General features: G+C 45.8%; 2 protein-coding genes across 3 annotated transcripts in view; one reads left to right on the top strand and one right to left on the bottom strand.

Moving 5' to 3' along the window:
* Positions 1 to 1,679, top strand: part of arhgap10 (Rho GTPase activating protein 10) — a 41,731-nt gene extending 40,052 nt beyond the window's left edge. For both annotated transcript variants that reach the window (XM_037471132.2, XM_037471135.2), the window contains one exon: positions 58 to 1,679. In XM_037471132.2, the coding sequence (XP_037327029.2) occupies positions 58 to 149 (92 nt within the window). In that variant the 3' untranslated portion in view covers positions 150 to 1,679. The remainder of the gene's footprint in view (positions 1 to 57) is intronic.
* A 5,340-nt stretch (positions 1,680 to 7,019) lies between these two features.
* nr3c2 (nuclear receptor subfamily 3, group C, member 2) overlaps positions 7,020 to 19,756 on the bottom strand; it is a 50,708-nt gene continuing 37,971 nt past the window's right edge. The window contains exons 4-9 of the mRNA XM_037471140.2: positions 18,487 to 18,603; positions 15,871 to 16,215; positions 14,356 to 14,500; positions 11,725 to 11,855; positions 7,786 to 7,943; positions 7,020 to 7,203 (exon numbers count right to left, since the gene is read on the bottom strand). Of these exons, the coding sequence (XP_037327037.2) occupies positions 7,048 to 7,203; positions 7,786 to 7,943; positions 11,725 to 11,855; positions 14,356 to 14,500; positions 15,871 to 16,215; positions 18,487 to 18,603 (1,052 nt within the window). The 3' untranslated portion in view covers positions 7,020 to 7,047. The remainder of the gene's footprint in view (positions 7,204 to 7,785; positions 7,944 to 11,724; positions 11,856 to 14,355; positions 14,501 to 15,870; positions 16,216 to 18,486; positions 18,604 to 19,756) is intronic.

Raw genomic sequence — 19,756 nt, forward strand, 5'->3', positions numbered from 1 at the left:
CCCCCCCCCCCCCATCTCCCCCCAATCCCACCGGTGACGCTGTGTCCTCTCCTGCAGTGACCCAGTCGAGAGAGCCGGGCTGGCTGGAGGGCGAGCTGGAGGGAAAGAGGGGCCTCATCCCTGAAAACTACGTGGAGATGCTGCTGTAGCCGCAACACACAACACACGGGGGACATTTTGTGGACCCGCTATCGCCTCCGACCACCACGACACGCCTCAACGCTGACTTTCACCAAAGAGTCCAGTTCATCCAAATCCCTGAATTCTGCCATTACCGGTGGATCGCCCCAAAACGATCCCCGATGGCAGCGGAGAAAGCTCTCCCTCACTTATACATGGTATCCATGAGCTCCCAAGTCCCAACCTGCCGGGCCGTAGCCATCAGTGCGGTGGAAATGACTCTCAAAATGTTTCACTATTTTCTAAGGAATATCTGGATTTTCAAAATGAGGCACATCACTACTACGATTCTTTTTTTATTTAATCGGCACGGTGATTTTTTTCCTCACTTTTGGATGTTAAACACACGGTGTACTGTTTGGTTCTTGGTGCACTATTTGACGACCGATGAGCCTCTGGAGTTCACCCGAGTGCTCAGAGGTGAATTTAAATACCTAGTAATGATTTAAACCAAGTGGGGGGGGCGGGGGGGGGGTCAAATGATTGGTCTTTGTTTTGATGGCTTCTATTTAATCTCGCTCAGTTTCCTATTGAGCAGAGAAACGATACACTCCCACAAAGCTGAACCTTAAGCTTTGCATTATTTTTTTATCTCCAGCGGCGGGAGAGTTAGTGATTAGAAATCAAAATGTTATTGTCGGTAGGACCACAAAATGCAGTATTTTAACGTGTCACATCCGTTCAGTGTATATAAACTAAATATTGAAATTGAGTTGTGAATGCCACGTCGTTTTACGAGTTCTAACGTGCATTGGTTTTTAGCACGTGTGCACGTCCCACCACTTTCACTTTTGTACCTTTTGGGTATCCTCTTGATCAACGTTAAACAAATAAAGTTCTTTTTTTTGTTCTTTACTGAATTCTGTATTCTTACAATAAAAAAAAAAGGGATGACTGATCGTTTTATAATTTAAAAGTCCTGTCGTTGAGACTTGCCATCTTAATTCTTAAAATGTACACGTGGGGACAGTCACCGATGTGAAACGCGTCATTTTCTGATGACTCGTCTATTGTGTCGGTGAGAAGGCCCACGTGTTGCCACAGAGTGACGAGCCACTGTCACGTTGAGCCGCGCGGCGTGACGTCAGCCTTCCTGTCCATCTCGCCAACGCCGATGGCCTCGCTATCTAAAAAAATAAAAAATAATAACACAATGGTCCACCTCCTCATTCAGATACATATCGGCATTACGCGGTTTCATACTTTTTTTAAATTGATCAACACACCAGATGAGGTCCAGGCCGAGTGCCTTGGCCTAGGTGACACAAGGATCATGACCGGGGGCCCCTTCGCCTTCATCCTCATCCTCCTCATCATCATCTTCCCTCTGCCAGAATACTGCTGAATCATGGAGACGTCCACTCCGCCTGCCTCTCACTCCGCGCACCTCGGAGGAAGTCGCGTCTGATTGAGGATCCCGTTTCGGCGGGTTTACATTTCTCTGGCTGCGCGCCAGCTGTTCTTACGGCTCCCGTGACGCAGTGTCCTTCAGGCCCCGAAACCCCCCCCCCCCCCCCCCCCCCCTTTCACAGTCCAAACGCCATGACTCAGCTCGGACCTTTTAACGATGAGCCAATGACACACATTTTAGTGCTTCAAAATGGGTTTGAATTTCCGTGTGGAAGTAACACGGATTGGATCCGTTCCCGTGACTCCGTTGGGTGTCTTCAGGCTCGATGTGTTACAGGAGGGAGGGGGGGGGGGGCTGAAAAACTGAGTGGGAAATTGGAGGAAAAGTGAATTTCCAACATAAATGTGAGATTGTGGAGGGAGAGAAAAAAAAAAGAAGCAAAGCCTGAGCTGAGAGTGGGCCACAGAAGCCGCCATGTGCGCGGGCACAGCCGTGAAATCGGCCTGATCCAATAGATTCTGTTTATCTGGCACGACTACAAGTGAAAGCAATTGGAAATCTGGGGGAGATTTGGAGGAGGCTGTGGATTCAGAAAGAGAGGGGAAAAAAAAAAAAAAAAAAGTATCACTGTCTGCTTCGCAGTCTGGCAAAGCGGGCGTGTTTTCAGATCATCCTTTAACAAGGTTAATGGTGATTTCTCTTCTCCACAGGCCCCGTTTTACTGTAGCAGCCTCGTCCTCGCTTGCTCTATCCGTCATTTTTGCTCTCTCTCTCTTTGTTCTCCCCGTGAGTCTTGTACCTGCTGCTGCTTCGCGTCGTCCCTGTTTTTCCACGTTAACTCTTGTGTTTTTTTTGGCTCATTATCCTCCCCAGACTCCGAATGCAGCTGTTTTGAATTCAACCAGATCAAACAGCCCCTTTTTTTTCTTTTTTCTTTTCTTTTTTAGGTTACTTTTTCTTAGCTTCTGTCTTTTGATACAATTTTCATCGCACGCACACATGCATAAATACATACATTACATACATACACGGACAAATTACAACACATCAAGGGATCAATTTAACAGTTTTTATTAGAATCTTGCAATAGTTTTGCAAACACAAGTATGGCAATATCTGCATCAAGATATACAGTTGTAACTGGTTTTATTGGTTTATGGTGAAGGGTGTCTACTGTATGTTTGCTGGATAGTTGCTGAGAAATATTGTACAAAGCATCGGAGTAAAAAGTCATCTTTTGGAATTGGAAAACAAAAACATTTGAATATGTTCATATATTAAAAAGAAATGCACCGCCATGGCTGTAGAGATGTCGGTGTCTCTACACCCGATTGCTCGCTGTGACGTGACTTCACATACAATGACGCAATTGTGTACTGTGTGACAGCAGTTTAACACATTCTGAGCCATTCAGGAGTAAAAAGAGACAAAAATCGTCTTGCTGCAGCGATAACATGGATCTTTTTTTAAAAATTTGCAATGGCCATTGATTAATAAACAATTACAGTTCATTAATGCACCAATAAGTCATTAAATGAATAGTTTGACATTTTGGGAAACACCAATCTAGCTGAGGGCCGGTGACAGTTAGCCTAGCTTAGCATAAAGACCGAAAACGGGGCTACAGCTTTACAGCACCTCTAAAGCCCACTAGGTAACGAAAATTAGTTACAAATGTAGTTTGTACAACAAAAATAAAAACAGAAGCCCACACTTTTAAATTGTTATTTGATGCAGGATTTTGTGCTGAAAACAATTGGAGCGGAGCGACGAGCGTCATGAAGCTACAGCTGGTCGTCTTCACACTCTTTCCTCCAGTTTGACCAACAACATGCTCGTTAATTGGTGAGTTTTAGAGGCTCTCAGAAAAGAAAGAAAGAAAGGGAACAAGTGCATTTCCCAAAAATGCAAAGTTTCCTCCAAAGAAAAGGAAATAGCCAAATATCTTTGCGTGATGTGTATACATTTTGACATCGCCGCTCTGGGCGATTTAATAACTAGTCAAATATGAGTCGGCACACCTTCGGTTCCGGAGCCTCTACGTCATCCACCGTTTCACTTAAGTTTTGTTTGTGCATTAAGAACTTTCTTCTCCGTGCACCAGTTTGAAATGTCTGTGATTTCTTGATTTCATCGTGGTGCTCATGAACCAATGAGCGCCACGGGGCGGGACATCGTTTCAACAGCAACAACTCAAGGATCCATCGCTTGACACATCTCGTTACAAAATAAGAAATACTTTTTTGATTATTATTATTATTATTATTATTACCTTTCAGCCACTTTAACCAACGATGTAAAAATGACAAATCAAATGACTTGACTTAATAAGAAGATAATAAATGTACTCTCTCTAACATTCAGGTAGTAAGTTCCATAAGTCTCTCACAATGTATGATACATTCATTTCTCTGTTTGGCCCTTTCTGGCGCCAGCTCAACTGTAAGTTCTGATCCAACACACAGACCATGGCGAGTGGGAAACACACGTTTTTTCCAATGTTCCAACAAGATGGTTTAAAGTAGAAATGTTTTATACTATACTCAACATAAGGACTTGCTGTATTATTTACAATATATACTGTAAAATTGTAAATCAGGTGAGATAAAAAGGCACAAGTTTCCCTTTTTTAAATACAATGTAAACATCTCGTCAAAAAGCATGCATTAACATTTCATTTTACAAAAAGGATATTGTTTTTAGACAAAGTACTTAAATATTGTTTTCCAGCAAAATATAATTCTCTCAAAAATACTTTCCCATTCATCCTATGAACCTTTTTTAATTCTTCAAAAATGACAAAAAAAGGGGCAAAATAAAAAAAAATTAAAAAAGGGGTGAGAGAATAGCTTAGGGGTCGTTCACAACTTGTGTACACGATGCACTACAAATGTACGAAACCTCTAGTGCGGGAGAGGGGGACTGAAATCCTGAATTCACATCCTACGCATGTCAAAATTTGACAAAGCAGAACTAAATAGTGATACTACAGTCTGTCCCTATTTTTAAATAAAGAGCTGCTAAACAGTTTGTTTATAAAAGCCAGTGAATGAGTCATCTGTTAAGAAAAATCACCATGAGAACCACAATATTTTCCACTGGGGATGAATGAAACGCCCTCCCCCTGCTCTCCAAATGACTATAAACTACCCTCCCGTGGGCCAAAATTTAAAATACATAAGCCCCTCCCCCCCTCCCCCCACCCTTCAGCCCCCTCTTCCACCCAAATAGCTTCCGTACAGTCCCTAATGACAGTTGCGATGGTTTTGGCCACAGAAGAGCCCTCATGGTGAAGCCCGGCGGGCGTCATCGTCACAAGAGGGCCGGGCCCCACAAACACTTCACCGCGACGATGTCACGTTGTCTGACTTGACGTTGACCTGCGGAACGCGCTTTTCCTGCATCGTCACGGTTGCTTATCGAAAACAACAGCAACAGTTTTTTTAATTTTTTATTTGTGGTTGTTTTTTTTTCTTTTTCCTGGCTAGCTGCACCATTCGCCTCATTTCACATTGTGCCTCCTTTGTGCAAATCGAAGAAAGAAAAAAAAACGCGGGAATAGGATATGGCTAATCCCGTAACATAAATGCATAATACCCACGGCGAGAGAGCCGAGCGACCGCGCGCACGTGCTTGCAAAAAAGAAGAAGAAGAAAAAAAAAAAAAACACACGGACGCGCACAAACGCACCAACTTGGGCCATCCTCGCTCCCTGCACAGACGTAAATCCACACTCGCAGGGCACCAAAAAAAAGACCAATAATCACACGCGCGCCCCCCCCCCCCCTCCCTCCCTCAGCGGGCTCTTATCGCTCCTCAGTAGCATCGTAGTACAGCGTTCCTTCCACTGCCGCCCCGGGAGCCAGTGGGGTGTGAGACGAGTTAATGGTCCAGATGACAGATACCTAAAATAGCAGTAGCTTGGCCCAGAGATAAAGAGTTAAGCAATTAAACCAAATCAGGGGGGGGGGGGGGGTAAGGTGGATCATACAGTTCTTCATCTAGCATTCATCACGACGTACCTCGAGACGATCTCTGCACAGCCGCTCAAAAGGATGCGTTAAAGAAGCTGCTAGTAGCTGTACACGTTTGCCTGGTTTTTGATACATTTTAGCTGTTTGCCGAAAGCACTGCGGAGCGATGCTCCATTTTGGGTTATATCAACTTTACAGAGTATGTGTGTGTTTTTTTTTTTTTTTAAACGGTTACTGTACATGTTAAGCTTTGTAGAAATGAAGCACCTTAATGTAAAATGACTGGTTTGTCAAAAAACGGAACCTTTGCAACACACTTTTATAAAACGCGTCTTATTATTTCTGGGAAGAGTAGATAAGTGTTGGTTCACAAAGGGTTGGTTTTGCTTCATTGTGAGTAAAAACAGACATTTGCACAGCTGCTCTGGAGATAACACAAAACACAATTACTATGTATGCACCTCAGTCAAATCCATTACCAGCCAACTCTACTGCAATCGCTTTTGTAAATGCATGATGTTTTCCATCCTGCACTTTTGTGTAAAATCGTTCATAAATGTTGTCATAATTCTACACAAAAATGCCAAAAAATGTGTGACTTCATGAGCCGGGAGCTTCTCGTTTAACCTTTCTTTAAACAAGAGAGACACTTTTTTTCTTTTCCGAAGAGCTTTAGCTTTGGACTTTTGCATATTAGTTTTGATTGTTTTACTACATATTTTAATTAAAAAAAAAGAAAAAAAAGTCGTGAACGTAAGCGATGGCCGTTATGAGACGGACTGAAATTGAAACTCTTGACTCGCTAGATTTAATATAATTATTCAGCCTACGATGACGCTAGTATAGCCCTTGGATGATATTTCAAAAAGACCTAGAATTTCTGTCTCCTCATATTTGTCCCGTTGTCTCGCAGTACGCTGCTACACTGCCAAGCAAAATCCAAGTGTTGGCATATATATATTTTTTTTGTTAAAGACTGCATAAGCCACGTGTAATATTTGCAAAAAGGTTCTTTCTAAAGTTGTACAGGGATTCTGATTTTAGTGCATGTGTGAAGGCATGTTGACACCATGTGTATACATTTCCCCCTGTGTGTGTGTGTGTGTGTGTGTGTGTACACGCAGTGAATGTAGATAGCGCATCCTAAGAAATGTATGGCTTTATCTCCATAGAAAATCCTGTCTTTGGGGCAGGGGGGGGGGGGCGGTGGGTGGGTGGGGGGGGGGGGGGGCAAAGGTACACAGGGTGGGTACTTCAGGATGCTTTGTCACATTTGTCTCAAGTCCTTCTGGGGCTATTCGCAGCCGTGACCCGCTCGTGGTGACCTCAGGGTCAAATGGGTTCTCCCCGTTTTTTTGGACTTCTGTCGCCGCGTCGCTTTAACTTTCCCATCCGAGACGAGGACGCCGGCGTGCCGGGGGGGGGGCCGAGCGGGGTGCGGGCCATCTTGTCTGGCCTTTTCCCGCACATTTTCTCTTTTTTTTTTTTTTACCTTCTTCCCCATTTCTTCTTCCTTCTCTTTTTTTTTTTTTTTAAACGCTGTCACTTCTTGTGGAAGTAGATTGTGTGAGTGAGGCCCGACTCCACCTTTGGTATCTGGTCACTGATGATCTCCACCAACATTTCGGGGAAATCCACCTTCAGGGCCTGGGACTCCCGAAAGGTGTAGAAGCAGAAGTCCAACAGGTTCCCCACCAGCTGGACAGCATAGACAGACCATTGGATGAGAAACATGCTTCGGACGTAGCTCTTTATTTTCCTATTCATCCATGTGAGACTCTAAGTAGACGACTGTGTATTCATACGAGTGGGTGGAGATCCGGTCGGGGCGCTGACCCTTCACAATGCTTCCTATTTCACACCTCGGGGGGGGGGGATTTTTTTTTTTTCTTTCTGGATGACCCTCCTTTAAAGGTCATCCTTTCAGCACTAACACTATTCACTCAGTCATTTGGGTTGTTAATTTTTCCCTGATAGACTCCCTCTGCACGCTTGTTATGTCGCATACAGTTGACCCGGGCATTAAAAACCACTGTGCACGCTGTGTAATAAACTGCAGCCGTGCATTGATCCCCTCCTGTTCCATTCACTGGTTGCTATATTTTCCAAATTAACCTCCCCCCCCCCCCCCCTCAGGAGACCATTGGGAGGCAATAATCTTTAGTCTAAACCACACCAACATTGAACCGCTAAATTATCCCAATCAGTTTTTTTTTGTTGTTGTTTTTTTCAATGTAAATTTTTCGGAGGGAGGGGGGGGGGGGGGTGGGGAGGACTTACATCATGCATGGCGTCCAGTAGCTTGGTGAGCTGGAAGAAGCGCTGCCAGGTTTGGCCGGAGTTGTTGGTCGCTTTCCCCACCGAGCGCCGGAGCTCCTTGATGTAATTCACCCTCATCTCCTCGAACGCCGCCTGGTTCTTCAGACCCTCTTTGGGAACTGGAAGACAAAACAAACCCTCCTGTCATCGTCAACTGGGATTTAATGAGTGTAACGACAATGCGGGATTCAATTGACCCAATATTGGCAACAACAAAAAAAAGGCTCAATTAGCTGGTTGTCTTTATGTCCAGCATGAAAGGACTATACGGGGAGCTTAGAGGTTTTGCATGCCTTGTTTTACATTTTCCCAAACTTTATTGATTAATGCGGTTGACTGAAGGCCAACTCAAAGCCTAATTTAATTGGCCGTCGCACTGGGTTGTATGATCGCTGAGATTTAAACGTATAATATCATATAATTAAGCAATAAGGTACAAGAGGCTGTACTAACGCTGAATAATGCACCCCAACCATTCAGAACGCTGGATTTCATCTACCCGCACTAATATAATTCATATTAAACGCTCGCTGTGTCGGTTTACGTTCCTCAACTTCAAAAGCTGTGATTTGATTTTCAATCGGAACGGAGTGAAAAACCCCAAAAGATGTCCGACGTGTGGGCCGATAATCCAAAATGCACGGTGCACTTTAGAAAACCCTGATCGCTCTCAACCCCTGTGTGTGCAGTTAATGGGCCACGCCGTGCACAGCCGCATGTTCCTTTAATGTGGAAATGTGTAACGGGTAATTAGAGGTGCTCAGTAAATTACGGGTCGGACTCCTCCCCCCTTCCCCTTCCCCCCCACGGTAGCCTTTCATTCTGGGGCCATTTTCCCTGCGTTGCCTATTTAGGGAATCATTAAAACCACTTTCACCATTTCAAGAGCTAATTAGTTCACGTGTGGCTGCCGATTCACGAAAGACAACGGATGGAGTGAAAGGCATCGATTAAAAGTTCTCATCGACCCAAACGACAAAAGGAAGGGAACAAGCAGCGCGTTAAAGACTCAATCGTTGTCTCCGCCACTACCTCGTTCATCAAGAAGCTTCATCACAGACCAGAGCTCTTAAAAGGACCACGTCAGCCATGATTTGGACGGTGGGGTCGGTGCATTGAAAGTTAAAAAAAGAAAAGGAAAAGAAGGCAGTGTGGTGGGGGGGAGATTTAGACAGGCGTGAGGAATGAGACGCGCTCGCTGCACCACGAGAACGCGTCGAAGTCTCCGCAATATCTTTCCCTCTCCCCAAAGTCACGGACGTGGACGCGTGCCAAAGCTCGCTCAATGACACCCAGCCCGCCGGCTACCAGATTAAAAGACACCTCAAACCCGTCCCGGGGGAACGCCCTCACTCCGTCCTTCAGCCCGGGACTGAAGACGCGATGGCGTCGCGGGGCTTTTTGTGCGCCGCGTCGGCTTTAGGAGACGCTGGAATGTTTTGGCGAAGGTCACGAGGTGCTTTAAGATGGTTTGGCAAAAATAACTGACGGTACTGTTTATTTTACCCATAAAAGGGCGATTGAACATATTCGTCAGAGTTTGGAAACTTTAAGAAAAAAGAAACCATTGGCAACACTGACTGAAAAGCAGCAACTGACCGGTCATTATAGGTCAGTAAATCAGAGAAGGTGTATTTGTAATGTCTATATGTAATTCTCTACAACAAACTCACAGTAAATTCAATATAAAAACAGTGCCTGTCAATGGAATCAAATAGTAATATAGTACTTTAATTCACAATTTCTGTTTTTAAAATTCATATAGATGATATATGTATTGAATAACCAGACTACCAACATACTGCATCCTCGTATCTAACATGATCAACCTATAAAAGGAACCACGTGGGGATGGGAAGGTTTTCAGCCATATGCTCAGCCCCGCTCCGAAGGGCAGTCACATCACGTGACTTACACCAGGTCCACAAAAGCAGATATGACAACAGATTGCGTGGTGAGAACGAGCCTTTTGTTTACCCCCCGCTGACCCACATGGTGGCCCTGGTTAGAAACTGAGCTGCCATCAAGGGGCGTCGCCATGGCCGACCGCTAAATAGGGCACATGCATGGACGCCTGGTGCAGGTGCAGAGCTTTTTTTTTTTTTTTTTTTTTTTGGACGGGCCATCATTTATGCATCTTGTACCAAAAGCCCAGATAAAGCTCATCTTATTAAAGCACGTAACGTAAACGAGGCGAACGCGGCTCGTGCGGTTTGGAGACGACCGTTAGCGTCGCCGCTGGGGGGGGGGGGTCCGTGCAGCTTCCTGCTCTGGGTGGCTCTCGGTTTTTGGGGAATTCTGGTGCAATTTAGCAGCGAGCCTGAACGCAGCAGCTAAAAGAAACAATCACCTAAGTGAGTAAGGACCGGTTTGGATGGAAAAGTAATTACAGTACTTCCAAAACAATCCACGCTGATGCTTAACACACTGTGCACGTGCCCCACCTGGAATTGAGTCTGCTTGGGGAGAGGAGCGGCGCAGATAATGCAGGCGGTTACTCTCTGCGTAGAGGTGAGCCGTGTGACCGGCTCCGACAGGCCGCTGCCTCCTGTAGCAGATCCAAACCGGGTCATGAGACACCACAGGCTCAATGAAACCTTAGCCAAGGTCAGAGAGGAATAGCAGCCCTCTTTTTTTCCCCCTCTCTCTCTCTCTCCTTTCTATCTCTGTCTTTCTATGTAACCCAACATTTTATTTCAAAGCAGCCCGAAGGCTCTTACACACACACACACACACACACACACACACACTCAGTGTCTCCCTTGTACTGGCTCAGCTGACAGGTTCTGACAACTCTTCGGCAAACATTTTACGCCGCTCCTGGGGTCAAAGCATTACCCCGAGAATGACTTCAGCGAGGAGCGCTTCCTTCAGCGCCTCCAAAAAGATCCTGCACAGTAAAAAAACGCCGGATGATTATTTTCTTCCCACCCGTGGTAGTTTACCTCTTTGTTTTGACATCCAATAACGCGCGCGGGTTGAAACTCCCTATTTCGACGCTGTATCCCAGTTTCCTTTTATCCACTCTCTCTCTCTCTCTCTCTTAAAATCCCAGCCCCGGGTTTGCAGGAAGCAAAGACAAATAGCAGGTCTTGGAGAGTTGCCTGATGCTTGACTGGCCTTTATTAAGTACAGCAGGAGTCTCTGGAAAGTCTCCAGAGGCCCAGCGAGAAGAGGAGGGGGAGGGGGGGAGAGTGGGGGGGCCATGGCAACAGAAGGACCAGCTCCGCCAACTCCCCTGCCCCTTTGTATTTCTCCCTATAGCTATGCACCTGTCTCTCTCTCTCTCACCGACACCAGCTCTCCCTCCCTGTCAACATTCGTCTGATTCCACTCTTTGAATCTGGCGAAAGATGTTTTTTTTTTCATTTTGAATTGCTTGTGATGCCAAAAGAACTAGAAGCTTCTTCCACGGTGATGAGTGTAAAAATTGAAGAACATGTGATGCTAGGATGAAGCTGAGACCCTCTTTAGTGGGCGATGAGGCGCATTCTGTCGATCGATGGGGCAGGTTTTTTTTTTTTTTAAATAATAAAAAAAATGAAACGTTGTGAAACGGAGCAGCCTTTGCCCAAAGAAACGAGTCGCCGCTCCCTCTTCTCTACTCCCATTTAACGTGTTTCGCTAAAACAAACAGGGTGCAAGGTTTCCCCGCGCTCATTATGGGTGTTAACGGATTACCACGGATGATGATCTCACAGGCACAAGTTTGCCAGGGACGTATATATATACACGTGTGTATATATATATATGAATACGACCCTACGGTTGCATATATTTCATATAAGTTTAGTGATTTGAGCTCGGGTGGGGGGGTGAAAAAAAAACAGCGATGCGAGCAAAAGTGGTTGTCTAATGAATGAATGAGTGCGGCTGCGGGGCCTGTAGCCGATGACCTACCTGTGCTGAGGAGCAGAAGGACCTTCATGGAGAGGAACTCGTCGTAGCTCAGCTGCAGCCGTAGAAACTCCTGGCTCACCTGCCTCATGCCCAGACACAGGTCGTACATGGCCGACTGCTGCATGCGCTCCCTGCAGATAGCCGGGGAGGGAGGAAGGAATGTCATTATTTTGTGGAACTTACTCGGAGCCAGTGAAATTATTTATTTTTATTTATTTTTTTCCTCCACACAGTGCAGAGCAGGATCCTGCTCGTCTGGGCTCACAGCAGAACACCAACTAATCTCGGTTTTGCATCACAGAGATCACAAAAACAGGAAAGAAACATTAGCGCGGACGAAAGGGGAAGCCAATCAGACGAGTGCTCTGCAGATGCCGCGGCTCCGTGGGAATCTCTGGCTTCAGACGCCACTTCTCTTGGCTGTAAGTCACCGACGCGTCGTGGCGGCGGCCGTTAAAGGCGACCCGTGTGGATTGACGTGCAAGAGCCTAAAAACGGCAACGTTGCATAGGCAGTGAGGGGCAAAACGTCGTCTGGTGGGGCTCCCACAGCAGCCAGTTGGAAGGTACTTGGTGTACTTAATATTCAAAGCGAAGCTAAAAGGGCTTTACGCGTCGGCCCGAACTGAACTGATGACCTGCGGGGGGGGGGGGGGGGGGGAGGGGGGGGGGGTGACAGAGGACCTGCTTCCCTGCTCAGCTGCACTGTGCACGTGAGCAGTTCTGCAATGAGCAGCATATCATTATTTGATACAACTCTGGGTTGGAGTTTCTAGAGTGCCCACACGCCCCCCCTCCTCCCCCCCCCCCCCCCCCCTCTCTCTCTCTCTCTCTCTCTCTCTCTCTCTATTTTGCTGAATCACTGGCTAAAATGAGCTTCTGGTTTTGGGGAGGATCTCTCTCTGTCTGGCTCCTGCTCTCTTTCTCTCCATCTCAAACTCACACCCTTTCTCTGTTTCAGCCGTTAAGGATCCAGAAGTGAGGAGGAGGAGGAGGAGGAGGAAGAAGAAGAAGCCAGCAACATTTTGTCTGTTCATAAAAGTATCTACAAACCATTCACTTAAAAGTCAGAAACTGAAATCCTGATTGTTCAGTGGCCTTCACATACAAACCATTTTTTTTTTGCCCGAGTTGTGTTTGATTGGCAGCTGAGCTGGTACAGGAACACTTACAAAGTAAAAAATAAATCATCTTGCACCGGTAACTGCAGTTTGCAAGCCAAGGGCAGCGTTTTGTAAGCCGTGGCATTGGGAAATAAGGAGTGCGCTGGGTGACATTTACAGCTGCAGGTAAAATGGTTTGCTGTTCAAAGTGCTAATTATCTGCAGACAGACATAACAAGTGCGTTTCTCACTGCTTCGTGCTGCCTGTGTTGGCAGCCAATGATGGAACGGTTGCATATTGATATCTGTGTTTAGAAGATAGATTTAAATCAATGAATGGATGAACGGGTCATGTCAGAAATTGCTCTCAGCACATGGACAGAAATTGCCTGCCCTGGTCCGTATGCACTGAGTAGCTATGGAAACACCCTCTTGAGGCTCAGTGGAGTCTGCAAAGTTTTGGACCGAATTTATGTACATTTTTGATGGAATTATAAATAAACGTATTGACTTCTCAATGTTAACACCGAGCAAGCGAAACGCCTCAGCGTGACGACGGGCCCCCGAAAGGACACCCAGAGTACCGGGCCGATCCGTCAATAAAGGACGGGCCTGCTGCGAAAGCCTCACACTCAGCAACGTAACCTCTTAATTCCTCCGCAACGCATCCGTGTTAATCCATCGTATGGATCAGCATTTCCATCACGTTTCTCTGTAAGAACGTATTCCAGACTAAACCCACCAAATGACACAAACCATCAAGTCTATGTGACGATTATTGGATCTTCTCCAAAAAGCTGATGTCATCTCGCAGGAGCAAACACGTCACTCTTAAAGGACCCGTATCCAGCTGGCAGTGAATTGTTCAGAGGATCTGATGATTTCTGATGTGGCAACAGTTACCAACTGCACTTACAACATTCAACTCATCTACAAATCAAGACTCACACACACACACACACACTCGCTACTGCAGTTAAAGAAACACCGAAAAGTACATAACAGATTTCCATTCGAAGGGCTAGAAACCAGTTGCAAAACTAACAACAACGTCATTAACCACGAAATCTCACAACGTTGTGGTATGTAAATGAGAAGCTCAAAATAGCACAGTGGCAAAATACATCCTTACTACCCATATTCCACTTGTAAAATAGATGTTGATGCATACATTTGCATGTGATGAGCAGCAAAAAAAAAAAAAAAAAGGCAGAGACAACTAAACTCGACGACAAAGCCCGACTGTCCAATTACCGTCTTACCGTCTCTGCTAATTATACAGCCGGCAAAAAAACAACGATATTTTCTTACATCAGAATCCCGCAGGACATCGCGCAACATCAAATGTATTTTACACCATATTTCTATTCACAGAAATGCGCCTAAATGCTAAATTCAGAAAACAATAAAAAAAAATAAAAAAACGCGTGCGACATCAAATATATTTGACATCCGGACCAGCGCTAAATGTCGGGACCGGTACACTGTGACATCACGGCGGGGGGGGGGGGGGGGGGCTCGGGCCTTACTCGTTAAAGATGAGGTCGGGGGCAAAGTAGAGCATCTGTCCGTTGGTGTGTTTGTAGGAGCGCCAGCTGAGGCAAAAGGAGGACAGACACATCCACGAGTACTGGATCAGGGTGATTTGGTCCTCGATGGGCAGGCCCCGGAAACCTAGCGCACACACACACACACACACACACACACACACACACAGAAGCTGGTGAGCAGGAAGCCAGACGACGAAACACACCGTTGACTCAAGGCATTGAGATGCGTCCGTGCAAAACACAGCGTGCATATTTGCTACAGTTGGATATCTATATATAGATATATATATTTTGTGGCAATATTTATTTAGACTAGAAAAGCGACGTTTTCAACCATTCTTGTTTCATGCAAAACCCACAAGGCCTCCAGTTATTGGCGTGTCGCCTGTGAAGCTCCACAAATACAGTCGGATAGGATAACTTGCTAAACTCTTCCTCGTGCAGAACACAGGCAAACTGAGGACGCGCTATTTTAAGGAAAAAAAAACCTACGTCCATCTGGAGCATACAGTGTATATTTCTAGAAAAGGTGTGTTAAATGTTTTTTGCTTGACTAGGTGTGTTCATCACAAGGTCGTTTGAGGATTCAAACACTAGAGGTTCCTATCCGAAAAAGGATGAGTGACGTCGCTCGGATTGACAAAACAAGTCTCCCTTCCTTTTTAAATATTTAGGTGGTTCTGCCAGCATTCCTCCCCGATGCACTGTGTGTTGGACCTGTCTTATCCCAATGTGAGCTGAGTGCAGGCGGGGGCAAATCTGAAAGTCGAAGGTACTCATTTTGACCCTTTTGTCTGGCTTCCCTTCTATTTATATGTCCGGATACGGCAAGCAGACACCGTGGAGGTATCAAATATTTGCAATACAGCAAATTAAAAAGCCTCCAAGAGCTACCTGTGAGGCATCTTTCAATGTCTCCGACTCCCAGGGATTTAACTAGTTTCTTTTATTTGATCCTAGTGCTTTAGTTCATAGGTAAAAATGAATTGGATTGAAACGTCACATCTTCTGTTCAACATAACATCTGATAATGATAATGCAAATCAGTTCTGATGGGAAATCTTAATCTTGATTTGTTTTAATGGTTAAATTGGATTCCTTTTCCTAATCTTGTTGAAGCTTTACAGGATCATTTCCTGACCTAATATTCAAATTACAATTCTGGGTCATGACAAAACTAAACTCTTGCCTGCTTAAGAGTGAAAGGGAGTGAAAGTAAAAACATAGGAATGTCATCTCCATGAAACCCTGTCCTTTTCCTTTGACAAAACGCACAAATACAAATGTATTGATTGCTGATGATAAAGTCATCAATTCATAATATAGAAATGTAAAAATGGATTAAATGCATCTGGGAGACATTGTATTCGGCTGAAAATATACAATTCAATGCTTTTTCAATCTGATGAATTTGAACACACACTTTTGCACTTTTTCTGCTGAGACCACCCCCCTGATACTGCATGTAGGCCCAATACCCCAGCGGTCCCTCACCTGGAAGCACTTTGGCCCACTTCACCATGCGCACCATCTGCTTCCCGGCCAGGCGGTTGAGGCTGGACAGCAGGTGGTCGGTGGTGTCGGGCCGCGTGTTGTCGTAGCCGGAGTACACCTCTTCGGGCTCGATCAGCTCCAGCACGCTGCAGATGGAGGGCGGCAGGAAAGGCGTGACCCCGCCGGGCCCGTGGGGCACCAGGGCGCCGGCGCCGGCGTTGAGCTCCTTCTCCGACGACAGGTACCCGCCGCCTCCGACGGCGCCGGCGGCCGTTTGGGCGTCCTTGGAGCCCGGCGGGTCCTCGCTGGCGCCCTTCAGCTTCCCCAGCTTCTTGGACTTCCGCGCTGCGGGGAAAACGACGCCCACCGTTATTAGCACACTTACTGTGTGATGGAGTAAATGGTTCTGCTATGTGCGTTGATACCCGTTATTTAGATTTTGAATTATGTATATATTATGTATCAACGCATGAAGAGCTTAACCTCTCATTTTTTACACTGGAATTGCTAACTTACATACAACACAATGCCTTGAAAAAAATGTAAGTAATTTAGGACAGGTGACATCGAGGGCATACAATTTTAGGTTTTTGTATACAATTTGAATTCTTTACCATTTGGGAATCTTCTTGACTTGTCTAATCAGATCTACGCGGACCAGCTTGCATTTATTGAGTTACCGTCTCGCTGATTGGGAACCTTCAGCTAATATTCATGAAGAACATCTGACATTTCACTTAAAGACTTCTGTGTTTTCTCCGGCTCATGTTTTTGTGCCTGTAATATGCTGAAGTTAATAATTACCTGCTGCTCAAGCCACCTGATTTAAACAAGGTGGATTCTTGGGTTTTAATTCTATTTAAATCTACAAAGTTGTACGAGGTTTAGACTATGTGTCCGATCATTCTTCAGAGTGCTGGTGTTAGTTTTGACGAGTGATGTTATGTGTTACATGATGGAGGGACAGCGTCAGTCTTTTTAAGATTTTTTTATGGCTAGTGTTTTGCTCTGTTCTGCTATGCAGGTGCATGATTGTATATTGATGAAAACGCACACTTCAACCCTGCTACTCATATACAGGTGAAACTCGTGCAAAAGTAATCCAACTTAAAAGGTAAAACGAATATATAGACTCATTACAAGCAAAGTAAGATATTACAAGCCTTTATTTATTTAGGTGCCAAGTCCTGTTGGAAAATGAAGTCAGCATCTCCATGAAGCTTGTCTGCTGAAGGAAGCATGAAGTGCTCTAAAATGTCCTGGTAGACGGTTAAGTTGAATTACTGAAATAAATGAACTTTTGCACGATATTTGCACCCCCATCACAAGGCAAACCCTCCATGCCGGCATCCCGTTCCCCTGTGAGTCAGTCTATCGCTGTCACTCACACTGGACATGCTGGAGGAGAATGACGATGTCCATGCAAAGAATAGTGGACCCTCTTGAAACTATTAAATCAACCGTAGGTCCATTCCACATTCGTTTTGTTGACTAAAAACTATTGTAAATCCCGTCCCCTGATGAGTAGAACCTGGGTTGTCCTTTTGCATTGAACAAGTGTCTAAATGACGTTAAATGAAGCTCATTGACGTCATTGCCAGGAGAAGCGTATTCCTGCGGCCATTTACTAAACCCTTGCTTCACAAAGGACTCGAGCCGCAGTGAGCCAGAGGTTGGTTCACAGTCGTTGCTGTTGTGGGCCCTTAAAAGCCCTTTACATCTTTTATGTGATATTCGGCATATTAAACCTAATCTGACGTGACGGCAGAAATTTCTAGTGCATTTCCACATGACCGGCTTTTCATAAAGCAGAGGCCTAGTACTGTAAAGAACTTTAGATTAGTCATAGCGTCTGTCAGAAGTGCTGAAAAATGTACGATAAAGATCTCCAGTATCCACTGCTTTCATCACAAGGCATATCCAGTTAGATAACGCCTGACACTCAATGACACACATATGGTGCAGCTGTATTGTAGCATCTCACACGCCTGAGGGTAAGATGATATTTAGCGTGGAGGATAATTCGGTGATCATCAGTAAGCAAAACTCAACAGTCTTTTCTGTAAATGGGTTAGACAGCAAGTTGAGGAACCTTGGAACCTTGGAAATAAGGACCTTTTCCATAGGAATCCTGCAGGGATTTCAAATTAACTCCTCCCCCCCCCCACTGCTGTGGATCCAAGCCATTTCTTTAGAGGACAAACAGAATGAAGCAGTCAACCACTCTCAGTACCCAGCAGCACCTGCAGTGTGCATGTTCCCACTTTGGCCACCTTTATTTCAGCTTTGCACTTGCATTCTTGTTTGAGTTTAGCATCCTGGGGGGAGCGTACCAATCGTAATTTCCTTTACTCTAATGGACTGAAAACCCATCAAGTAGCCTCTTAGCGGGGGCACATTCTACTGCCACCCTGAATTGGGACGAGCCGGTGGCAGTGCACGAACTCGTTTAATTTCAAATCTCTTTCAACTGGAGTGTCGCCTTGCGCTCATCATTCAGCGCTGCACAGCCGCTGTAGATGCACAAGGCGACCGGCGCACGGATTACAGGCTGCTACCCCAACACAAGCAGGCCCCCCCCCGTGACTCAGCAGCCCCCAGAGTGTGACTCCTCACCTCCCAGGTTCATGCCGGCCTGGAGACACTTCCGCACGCGACACGCCGGGCAGTTTTTCCTCCGGATCTTGTCGATGATGCAGTCGTTTCTCCCGGCACACAGGTAGTTGTGCTGACCTGCAGGAGGACGAGATGACAAAAAAACAAAACAACAACGGCGTCACAACTGGGCGGGGATGGGGGGCGAGCCGACATGTGGAAAGGGCAGGCCGTGGAGAGGACTCATGTGGATGTGATGTAATGAACGTGAGCAAACGGTGAGGATTCTGCTTCTCCTGTAGAGGCTGTTTTGTAATGTAGGTCAACACAGAAAACCAGAACAGGAATGTCTGGCATCGTCCCAGATCCGCATTTCGCAAATTTCACTGTGAAAATGATTGAAACCGCGATTGCGGCGGCGCTCACGTTCCAGAGCGCGTGACTAATGGTGTATTTTACAGTATGTGGCGTGAGGGTATTAACATCGGCCGGACACTGGCTGCAGTTAAGACTATTCCTGACAGTGATGCTAACATGGCGAGAACCCCTCCTGCCTCCCGCCTCCCGCCTGGCCCTCAGCTAAAGCCAATGATCTCCCATTTCAGAGCGCTTCCTTCCGCTCCACTAGCCCTTCACTGTACAGCTCCTCTCCTCCTCCACTCGTCTCCTTCCCTACGCCTGTGACTCCATCCCACTTTCTTTTTTTTTTTTCTCCCTTTATTTTTTTTTTTTCCACACGTCCGCCAGCCTCAGAGCGCCATACGCCCACACACAGGCAGGCTCATGCTCGTGTACAGTCATTCACTCGCTCACTCCCATACACACACACACACACACAGCTGCTCCACTTGGCGATTTAGAAAAAAAAAATAAAAATACTGTGAATGTTGTAGCTGCTTTCACAAACAAATACACACGCATGGAATTCACAACACATCCCAGATGGAGGGGTGTAGCGTGGTGTATTGACCCCAGTGACCCCAGTACAGGCCTTGGGTCTATTGGTTTTTTTGATTCTGAAAAATTCAGTGCTCATCTCAGATGGTGTGCACGCACACAACCACACACACACACACGTACCGCCAGGTCAATGTACATCTTGTGTCCCTGTTCGTCTTCCTGCTTCTTAGGAAGAAGCCGAGCTTTCTGGCACGAATGCCGGCGCGTTGTTTGCATGCGGATTTTCTTTAAACACGTACATTCTGTGCGTCGCGTTTAGTCGCGACTGCGGTACAGTATTTGTATTTGTGTGTAGGACTGAGCAGAAGTTGTTTTCAGAGCTAGCAGGAGT

The sequence above is a fragment of the Pungitius pungitius genome, chromosome 9, assembly GCF_949316345.1.
Source record: "Pungitius pungitius chromosome 9, fPunPun2.1, whole genome shotgun sequence".
NCBI classification, from domain to species: domain Eukaryota; kingdom Metazoa; phylum Chordata; class Actinopteri; order Perciformes; family Gasterosteidae; genus Pungitius; species Pungitius pungitius.